Source organism: Liolophura sinensis, chromosome 6, assembly GCF_032854445.1.
Source record: "Liolophura sinensis isolate JHLJ2023 chromosome 6, CUHK_Ljap_v2, whole genome shotgun sequence".
NCBI lineage: Eukaryota > Metazoa > Mollusca > Polyplacophora > Chitonida > Chitonidae > Liolophura > Liolophura sinensis.
In genome coordinates, this window is record NC_088300.1 from 59,250,728 (window position 1) to 59,262,176 (window position 11,449).

Genomic DNA, 11,449 nt, shown 5'->3' on the forward strand with positions numbered 1-11,449 from the left:
TGTGACGTGATTTGCTCTTGTTGACAGGTGCTGCCTTGGAACAGACTCACATATTCGCCTTATCTCATATATTACGGAGACCTATAATTGTGTATGGAGTGAAGTATGTCAAGAGTTTCAGGGGGGAGACAATAGGATTTGCCAGATTTCAGGGTGAGAACCATACTACTTACAGCACATCTGCCGCTCTCTCTTTGCTCACTTTATATCAAGGCGACCACTAGACAAGTTTGACTTTTGGAGCCTGTGCGATCCACGTTGGCTTATTTCAGCTTAGCTTCACCTCACGCGGAACTATTTAATCAGCATTCATTGATAAAATTGTTTCACTTGTAGGTTTGAATCATGTTGCACATACACTGAAGTATGTAATTTCTGTAGAAATATTATTAGAAACAACAGTTGAGCCATTCAAGTTTTTATGGTTTTTAAGTCTTTTTCTGCCTTGTCACCATGACCCCTGTGACCTTGGTGTTGTTCCAGATTGTTGTACAGATTTTACTGTTGGTATCAGTGATGTCAAGTGGGAGTAAAAAATTTTAAAAAATTTCAAAAATTGTGATAGCTGAGGGTTGTTGTCATTAGCTGATTCATACCATAAGGTAATCCATTCACTCTTTTCATGCATGTATATAATTAATGACTGACTGATAATATGTGAAAATATGTTGTGATGGCACTGAGCTGTAGTGTTTCATTCATTCTTTCCTTCTTTCATTATTGTAATTTTTCTTTCTTTCATTGTTTTATTCTTTCTTTCTCTATTTGTTTGTTTATTTCTCTATTTGTTTCTTTCTTTCAGGTGATTAAGATGAAAATAAAAGAGTAAACTGCATCTGCTAACTTATTATTCCTGTGACTAACAATACCTACATGTAAGCTTTTCTGTGGTAGGCTACATGTACATTACCCTGGAATAGTCTTGTTATTTCTGTAAATTCAGATTGTATTCTAACACTTGTATGTATTTTACAGGTGTTTATTTGCCGTTGTTGTGGGAGAAGAGTTTCTGTTGGAAAACACCAATAGCTTTAGGTTATACTAGAGGTCATTTTTCTGCACTTGTTCCCATGGAAATGGACAGTGACGATGCTATAGGGGCGGGAGCAAATATTGAGTCTAACGAGGACAGTCAGATGGCTTACCTCCCTTTGGTGGACAATGAAGGAAAGCTACTTCCTGTCCATTTCCTCACAAGATCAGAGGTTTGTGAAAAGCCACAATTCTTCATTGTTGTAATCAATAATCTTATTGGATCAAAAAGTCAAGCCTGTTCATAACACAATTACTAGACCTGTTTTAGATGAGAAATTTTTTTTGAAAGATTATTTTTTTCATAAAAGTGTTAGCCCTTGATAATGTATTATACTTGACCCATTTCCATTTTTTATTCATCATAAACCTTAAATTAAGTACAAAAGTATTCACGAGTAATACATTAGGCAGGAATAAAAGCTCACAAGAGCTTGTCCTATCCCATGAAAAGTAGAATGTTATGTAATAGAGTATATAGAGCGTCCGCTTCGGGAGCGGTAGATCCAGGATCAATCCTGGGTCGAGTCACACCTAAGACTTTAAAAGAGGAAGTTGTAACTCCCTCGCTTGGCGTTCAGCATGAAGGGGATAGTGCAACGACTGGTTGACCTGTATATCAGTATAATGGCTCAGGCGGAGCAGCTTACATACCTTCGGTAAGTCGTCTCAGTGAAGCAGCACTGGATAAAAGAGCGGTGGAAATCCATACTGCGACAAGGAGGCACATTACATACACCCTACGGATTCCTTTGTCATCATATGACTGAAAAATTGTTGAGTATGACGTTAAACCCCAAGCAGTCACTCACTCAGTCACTAATAGAGTATTAAATAGATTAATGGTAATAATATAACGTTGTGACATATATAAACATATATGGTAACAAACAAATGTTCGCAATCAGGAAGCATAAAGATGTTGGAAACCTTAGGATGAACTTTAGGGAACTTTAGAAGTACATTAAGTTTGTTCTGTACATAGGTCTATAATAATCCAATCGAGTTGCTCTAGTCACAGTGATAGGTAGCAGATTGTTTTGACTGATAAGTTTCGAAGCTTGGATGGAATAAGTTCGCAATGATAAAAAAACTTGTGTGCTAAGAGTGATACAGATAGAATGTTCATCTCTCATGGTGGTAAGATGGATAGTTGACGGAACAGAGGGGACGTGTGATCATTTCTTTTTGAATAAGTGATAGTTGCAATGACGTGTTTCTAGAGGATCTGTAAGGGTGTGAGATGAGTTTGATATGTATTGCCCCATATGATGTTTCCCTATGAAAGGTAAGGATATATGAGAGAAAAATACCAAATAAATATTGTTTCCTTGTTAACAGAATGCTTTATGTGGCTTATCAACCTGAGATTTCTAGACAGCTTTGCACTAATATTGTCGATATGGGAAGTCCAGTTAAGTTTGGAATTGAAGACCATTCCAAGAAATTTGAATTATATAATCCTTCAATTGCATTGTCACTTATTTTAAGAGAGGTTGGTGATTTTTTTTTCTTTTTAGTGAGAGGGGTTATGAGAAATTTTGTCTTAGTAATGTTCAGGGATAAGCGGTTGCAGCAGAACAAAGTATGAAGTTTTTCAGATTCACTGACATAGTATTATAGAGATCATTTATATTATGAGACGAGTAAATAATGCTGGTTTCATCTGCAAATAAAATAAAATGAAGACAATTAGAAATATGAGAGATATTGATGATATAAAGTAAGAACAAGAAAGGTCCTAAAATAGAGCCGTGTGGAACTCCAAATTGTACAGATTCAGTTGATGATAAAGTGTCAGAAAACGATACACGCAGAGGTCTATTATGTAAATAACCAAGAGGTACTTATATCTCTAAAACCATAGTATTCCAGTTTACGCAAAAGTATGGCATGATTTATTGTATCAAATGCCTCTGAAAGGTCAAAAATGTGACTTTACTGTACAGTTTGTTCTCCTTGGCAGTCGCTAATTTATCATACAATGAACAAGCAGCCAGAGATGTTAAGTGATTTGCTCTAAAACCATACTGGTTTTTATCAATCAACCCATTCATGTACCTCCAATTCTGTGGATATTCTTAGCCAATGAAAAAGCCAGAAAGGCGCGTAGAGACCATGTACTAAGGATGCTCTGTATCACATAGTACATCACACAGGTAGCACAATGACCCAGAAGTCTCTCACCAATGCAGTCGCTGTGAGTTCAAAACCAGCTCATGCTGGCTTCTTCTCCAGCCGTACGTGGGAAGATCTGGCAGCAACCTACAGATGATCATGGATTTCCCCTGAGCTCTGCCCGGTTTCCACCCACCATAATGCTGGCCGCTGTAGAATACGTGAAATATTCTTGAGTACGGCGTAAAACACCAATCAAATAAATATATACATCACACAAGTGATGACCCACCTGTTTCACCCAGCTGCATCAAATTGCAGAAGCGTACTTAGTAAGTCAATTGATGTTTGGATGACATAATACCTCGTACTATATCACATAATTCTCACCATACATAGTCCAGCAATCTTTAAAAGAGATGGCAGGATGAGAAAAAAATCTATAAAATATATTTCTGATCACCTATCACTGGTGATATTGATGTACATGCTGTATGTCTGTTAAAAGAAAAGACAACATGTAGACCAAATGGGTTCCCCAAATGGGCTCTGCCTTTCCTTCCACCATAATGCTGGCCGCGTCGTACAAGTGAAATGTACGGCATTAAACTCAAATAAATGAATAAACACTGAACCAAATGAATACATATGTATCATTAATATATTCCACATTAAGTTTTAAAAGCATAGCTTTTTGTTTAACAGGGATATGGCAGTTCAAGCCAAATAGTGCACATTGAGAAAATCAAAAGCTCTATCGTGTTATTAATTGTAACCAGTCAGGTGTAAGTTATTTCTATTACCTGAGAAAGCAGTTGTTACCATTAGTTTCACTCGAATATTGTTTGCATTTTAGACATATGAGCATGGGATACAAATTAGGTTTTCCTTGGTCTTGTAAGTGATAAAAGTCATCAAGCATTTCAAAACAAAAAAAGTTGTGATCTTTCATGACTTACAATGCCAAGAAAGGTTAAATTATTTGTTGTCTTTTCTTTCGAAGGTTGGTAAAGAGGAGAGCATTATGCGCGAGTGGATGGAGTGTCTTGTTACAAAAGGTGGGATTCTTGTGGCTGTTCAGAAGCTTGGGAAGAGACCTGTAATCGTGAGGCAGATGTTAGACGAGTGGTTAGACAGATACAGGCAGCTAGCCCATTTACAGGAGAGCCATCAGTCTGCCACAGCTCACCCCACACAGACGTTTTCAAGTGATGGAGAGACTGATGATGAGTGAAGCACCCGTAAGGGAGATAACTTTGCAAACTCAGAAATGATGCTTACATCGGACATTTGAAAATGGTGGTTCAGGCCTTGCAATTATTAACCAAAGGTATTGTTTCCAAGGGGAAATATCTCCATGGATAGTCCAAGGACAGTAGCAGTGTGTGCTCATCAGATTATCGATGCATGTGTTTGTCATCAATTTTGAGGCTGAAATTTTGACTCTATTGGGATTTTGCTATTGGGTTATTGATACATCAAGGGGAAGTAACTTCCCAGTGGAAATGTGGAAGGGAAATCAATGGTAGCCTGTGTTATACGGTTATATCATACATATGGTTGCCATCGATTGACTTCCAGGCAAAAATTTGGAATGACTTCATAGTTTGAGTGAGTATGATATTCTCCACACTTTGGGGGAATAAGGACAGCTTTGTCAGTTGAATATTTTCCCTTTTACTCTCTACTTCAGGATATTTGTGAACTATGCTTACAGCACTTGAGAGATTTACAGAATCTGAGATAAAAATCTGGATTTTACTAGAAGTGAAAATAACAGAGAGGAGTATGCCATACTCTCTTAGTATGGTTCTGCATATACATGTACATTATTACACTTCAATGCACATTGATTGGAGCATTATAGAAAAAGACGATTATACTTTTTTATTTTGAGACAAACACGCCACAATGCATTCTGGTAGAAATTTTTTATAGGAAAACAGGTGAATGCAAAAAGAAATTGAAAGAGTGACCAAGTTTACTTCTGTCATTGCGCTCAAGACAGTCCAGTGAATTGAGGTTCCAGCATCGGATTCAAGAATTTCTCATAATTCCTTAGTTTTGAGCATTGTTTATTTTTAGTAACATCTCTGCAGTAGTCAGTCAGACCAGAGAGAACACAGAGACACAATCTACCATATAAGGCAGTTGCATAGTTATATGATATTAATGGATGAGAAAGGACATATGTTGTTGTTGTGTCATTCAGATAACCAAATATTGTTTTCTGTGAAAACAAATCCGCTTTTTAAGGTATGAATATGCTAGACATAACAGATCACTCACGGTCTTAATCTCCTTTGTCTGCATTTAATAGTAACTCGTCCTGTACATCTATAGATATTGTATTCACATCAAACTCTCACAGTGCTTCAAATTTCATCGCATCAAACTCGTTAACATCTGAAGATACATGTTATTCAATCCAAGTTAGATCAGGGTCAAATTAGGATCAGAATATCAGAAAATGGGCACTTTTTTCAAATGCATGTTCTCCACAGGTCTAATCTGTTTGTTGTTGAAGGATTTCATTGTACACTTTTTTCACCAACAGTTCTGAATTTAGCAGTAGTATTTTTGCACACAGTGTTCTGTTTTTCTGTTGTGGTATTGAGGCTATTCATATACTGTGAAAAGTATTTTTGGGGGTGGGAAGGGGTAATTTTCTTTTTTTTTATTTTAGCCCTGTACTACCCACTGGGCATTCATTTGCATTTCTGGGGAGGGGATAATTTTTGTCTGTGCTCTGCAGGACAAGCATGATTACCTCCCTTTTCACTTCAAACAACCCACTGAAAAATTTGCTGGTCACAAATTTGATGCTTTTGTATGAACTACTTGTAGCACAATAGCTAACCATTTTCTTTGTGGGTAATCTTTTACGTTATCTACACATACATGATGCATGTATATGATTTCTTTTTACATGTCTTGCCCTACCTTTCGAGGAGTCTCACTTTCGTCAAACTTCATTCATAAAACTACATTTTCAGCGTGATCTCTGAAGTGAAACCTATCATTTCATATTTAAATTTTGAGTTTTTTGCATTTTTGAAATTGTGAGCCACTAAAAGTGATGATCTGAATGATCATGTATTAGAATTATAAGATATTTATTGTAAAATAATCAGATTATTTATTATCATAGGATAGTGTGTAGAGTATGTTTCTGTTAATAATATATGTAGTTTTGTGTGGTTGGCATTCCTTGTCAGATAACACTGTAACCCTGTTTGCCAAACGTTCTGTGTGACAGTTAATAATTGGTTATACATGTATGTGATATAGGTCTCTTGTAGCTGGTACTTTTTTCGCTCCACTATCTCTGTCATGTGTGATTGGATTGGGTAACCCTCACTCTAGTACAAAGCTACTTCAAGTGTCATTAATACCGTTTCTTGTAATCGAGAGGCGACATATTTTGAGGTGAGGTGGCGTTATTGTAGATTGTAGCGTAACGTCTACACCATTACAGTGTATCAGTTTCTATTTTTAATGTCGTGACCTTTAATGTGACGTCATCATGATAGGCTGGGAAAGGAACATTTGACATCTATAAAATGACGTCAGCGTCCTTCTGCGGGGCATTTGGCAGGTCCCCATTGAAATTATCATATCATGTAACAGCCATTCAGACTTTACGGTAATGCCAAAGCTGAAAGTTTGTAAATTTTCATAACGAGGCGTAAAATATTCATTAAGATTAGTCACACAGAAGTGTCATTTCATCACCGTCATTTTAATTCAGATGTGTTTTGAAATTTTAGTGTTTCAGGTTGAAAGTGAAAAAGGGGGTTATATATGAGTAAATCAATATGCATTACATTGGAATGGCACATTTACTGAGAGCAAATGTGACATGGTGATAGCCTTATTTTTTTTTTTTTTTTTCCTTTCGGAATTCTAACGAAGATGGAAAAAATGGTCAATATTTATCCAGCTGCTTACTCCATACACAGAATTGCCCCTGTATAATGTACACTGAATGAAGGAACAGGTAGGGCAGAGATCAGATTGTGGCTGAGGGTTGAATTGTTTGATGAACAAGATAAATCACGGCCAAGTGCTGCTGATGAACCAAAGACAGTTTTGCAGCGCATTGCCTTGCTCAATTGTTAGTATGAGGGAACAGCGTGCTGTCATCATATCAGTATGAGTGAACAACATGCAGTCTTATGTAAGCAATGATGGTTTCATTGGCTACAAGGAAGATAAAGAAACTTCAGTTTGAAATTTGATAAAATTCCTTCATCAACATTCAGGTTTGTTCACATTGGATATTTTCATTTGGTTTAATCGTTACAATTGCAGGTTGAAAGATAAAACATCTTGTACCACCCTCCTATTTTGTGTATGTGCTGGTTCTCATTCGGAGCATTTGGCCATGGGATACATTTAAGCTGTTCCATTGACTGAGGTTCATACCTGGTTTTGAAATGAGGCTACCTGCAATATATGATTGACTCAAACGTGTATTTGATCAAGAACCTGTATGCAAGAGAATATATCTCTGATATTGGCTGGTACCTGCATAAATCATTACGTTAGCTCAATAATGCTAATAACGTATAGATCTCACAACCACACATATACTAATATAGAATAAATTATTAATGTCTGAAAGCATGTGTATTTCTATGATCCAGTAATTGGGGTGCAAAATTTGCCTTGTAAACATGAAAGACAAAATAATTTTGTAGTTCATTCACTGTCAAAAACAATGTACTGTCATCATGTACAGTAGTCTTCACACTTAGAGCACTTCAGAGTGATATACCAGCATGGTGAAACAGAAATGCACAGGTTGATGTCTGTGTGTTGAGTCACCCACATAAATCAACAGGTTGATATCTGTGTGTTTAAATGGACAAGTTGATGACTGTATTGAGTCAGACACATAAATTGAAAGGTTCGTGTCTGTGTTAAGTCACCCAAATAAATGGAGATGCCTGTGTTGAGTCAGACACATAAATTGAAAGGTTCGTGTCTGTGTTGAGTCACACACACAAATGGACAGGTTGAGGTATGTGTTGAGTCACACACATATATTGAAAGATTCGTGTCCTGTTAAGTCACACACATAAATGGACAAGTTGAGGTCTGTGTTGAATTGCATACATAAATGGACAGGTTGGCATCTATGTGAATCACACACATAAATGGACAGGTTGATGTCTGTCTGTTGAGTCACACATAAATGGACAGGTTGAGGTCTGTGTTGAATCACACACATAAATGGACAGGTTGATGTCTCTCTGTTGAGTCACATAAACGCATATCTGATCACTGCATCATGCAGGCAAGAGCACAGGATCAATGAAGTATGCACTCTGGTACACCATCAGAGAGGAAAGCACTGTGGTACACCACCAGAGAATTAGCATTGTGGTACACCATCAGAGAATTAAGCACTGTGGTATATCATCAGGTAGGAATCATCTAAAATGAATGTGGTTCATTGTCAAAGAACATATGCAATCTGTCATACTCATTAGTTGAATGCACTGTGGTACACCAGGTGAATACACTGGTGCACCAGGTGAATGCATTGTGGCGCACTAGGTGAATGCACTGTGGCGCACCAGCTGAATGCACTGTGGCGCACCAGCTGAATGCATTGTGGCACACCAGCTGAATGCACTGTGGTGCACCAGCTGAATGCATTGTGGCAGTGTCACCAGCTGAATGCACTGTGATATACCTTCACAGATGTTGGCATAATTATGTGTCATGGTTTGCTGTAATAGAAGTACTCTAGATAAGCCATCAGACAGAAATACACTGAAATGACCACTGAACATATGTTATCACAACCACATGCTGAATTACACTGCATGTGGTGAGTTCTCTCGATGTAATAGCTCATCATATGTACATGTGGTCAATACCACTGTTTGTATTCTGACTACTGATAAAAGACTTATCTGTTACTAGACATTGTAAGCTGATCATCCCTCTGAGGTATTGTGTGTTTTCCGTGTGTGATTCCCACATATTTTAATGGCTGGCTTTTTGATATGAATTCGTGGCAAGATGTGCCAGACTTTTTTATGGGAAGAATATGCAGACACCTTAGGCTATTTACATGTAATTAAAAGACATTGCTCGTCTATACTTTGTGTGATTGGAATATAAATTGTCTGATAGGTAGAATACATGTAATTTGCTCCATCCAGCCCATTCCACATCCATGTCAACCACATACAAAATTATGCAAATACGGCAGCATTGACAATTGTGGACACTGTCCTTAATACTAACCGTACCCAGGGTCAAGGTCATCTGTGTGTCTTGACTCTAAAAGCAAACATAACATAAAATACACACTACATGTGGTGTGCTGAGTATATATAATAATGCCATTTTGGAGTTGATCACTCCCATTGTCATTTGATTGAGTGTGAAATTGACTTCATGTCATGTGTATTGGAATGATTTCGATTGTTAACTTCAGCACAACCTACATGTCAACTGAAGGTGAAGCCATTAGCTCTAGAAATCTATGAAGAATCAATGTCTGCCACAGTGTTTTGTCCTGCTGTTTGTCCTACAGTTTCAACTCTAGACCTATGTGTATAGCTCCTATAATCCTCGGATTATCTTCCCATTATGTGCTGATCATGCAAAACAAGATCTGAAATTCATTGTTGGTAAACGTCAGTATTGGTTGTCTTTAGGTTAGCTCCTGTGCAGTACTTGTATCTGGATGAGTGGGTCAAGGGCTTTGTCCATGTGTTGACCATGAAACTGATGTACAATATAGCTCTTCTTGCCATTCTGTGTATATACAACTCAGATGTGACTATATTGGTAACAGATTTAAGATATATACCTTGTGGGTTTCATTATTACGTTTTCATGTTTAGGTCTTGAGAAAACAATACTGGAATAATATCATTTTATTTCCTGCTAAAACCTTAGTATTCCAGAATGTTATAAGGTCTCATTTTATTCTAAAAGCTTTTAGCTCTAAACCAATTAAAATCAACTTATGTAATTGCCTTAAAGGCCTAGTATTTGATTATAAATTTAAGACTTCTTTAAAAAACTTGATTGCCTGAAATCTCTATTGAAATGCCAGTGCACCATAAAAGTGCATCATGTCCAAGATGGATAACTGCATGTATCAATCGAAAACGTAATCACTGAAGTAAACAGTTGGTTTTTGTGTAAACAAGTCTTCAAAGACATCAAATTATGCTTGCCTTATATTATCTTAAAGAGGCCATACCAGAGATTTTTTGGCCAAAAAGCCATGTTCACTGATTCAGCCATGTTTATTCTGTATTTACCTAAAATAGCTCAAATTATCAACTCTGATCTTTTCACAATACCTCATGAAACAGTTTTTTGCAACTATTGAACCCCATGGTGTTAAAATATCACCTAGACAACATATTGTCTAGGTGATATTCAGAAATTAGATTGATGAAATTGATTTCTATCCTTTGTTTTCTTCATGAACCAAACCAGTACATTTTTATATAAGCATGATGGTGATCTAAATCTTTTCTTGTTCCATCAAAATCAGATGTTAAATTCTCTTAACTCTGCCTATAATCCGTATTCGAGCAAGAAAATTGGTGATTGGTTAAATGACCTACAATTTCATCTTTGCTCTTCATCTTTTCATCTAAGTTGCACATTTTGACTCATTCTTAAGAGCTTTGTTGGTCTTTTCAGGTTATACTTGGAAGATATAATAATATCCTTCTGGAAAAATAAAGATTTCAGCACCGGAAGTTATATTTTATGGCATTTGTCTTTGCCCATACAGAAATGCACTTTCTTAGATGAAATAATAGGTCATTTACTGTGTTGAGTGCTAACATGGTAGCATTCAGGGATGTGATGGTCTTGGTAGGCCTTCAGGACAATGAATCGTTCAGTTGTTTGTATTATAAGAGTAAACTTTGTCTAGTTGATGGACTTAAATAGCCTTGTGCATGTATTAATGCAGATTACCTCAGGATTGTCCTTCACATATCCGCATGCTGTCATGAATACTGCTTTTTGTCTTAATGATTAATTTGGCTAATTCCCACTAGGAAACTGTTATAAGTGGCTTTTCTGACTATCTTCCATGCACAGGATTGGTGAAGTTGTCTTCCATGTTCTTCACACATGTTATGTCAGTAGACTGTTAGGTGTTTGTTACAAGTGATGTTTGACCATTAACCTCAGAAATGTCACTTTGTGGGGATGATTGAACTCCTTAAAGAAAGGGTAAGAATCAGGAAAAAGTGAGTGAGCATCAGAAGAAAGACCGCAATGAAAACTACACTGTATGTCTGAA

At 36.9% G+C, this 11,449-nt stretch overlaps 1 protein-coding gene across 1 annotated transcript in view; it reads left to right on the top strand.

Moving 5' to 3' along the window:
• The window catches only part of LOC135467645 (ubiquitin thioesterase zranb1-like), a 29,711-nt gene extending 22,768 nt beyond the window's left edge, over positions 1 to 6,943 (top strand). Inside the window, 3 exon segments of the mRNA XM_064745435.1 lie at positions 28 to 153; positions 976 to 1,205; positions 4,154 to 6,943. Coding sequence (XP_064601505.1) covers positions 28 to 153; positions 976 to 1,205; positions 4,154 to 4,384 — 587 coding nt within the window. The 3' untranslated portion in view covers positions 4,385 to 6,943.
• The last annotated feature ends 4,506 nt before the right edge of the window (positions 6,944 to 11,449 follow it).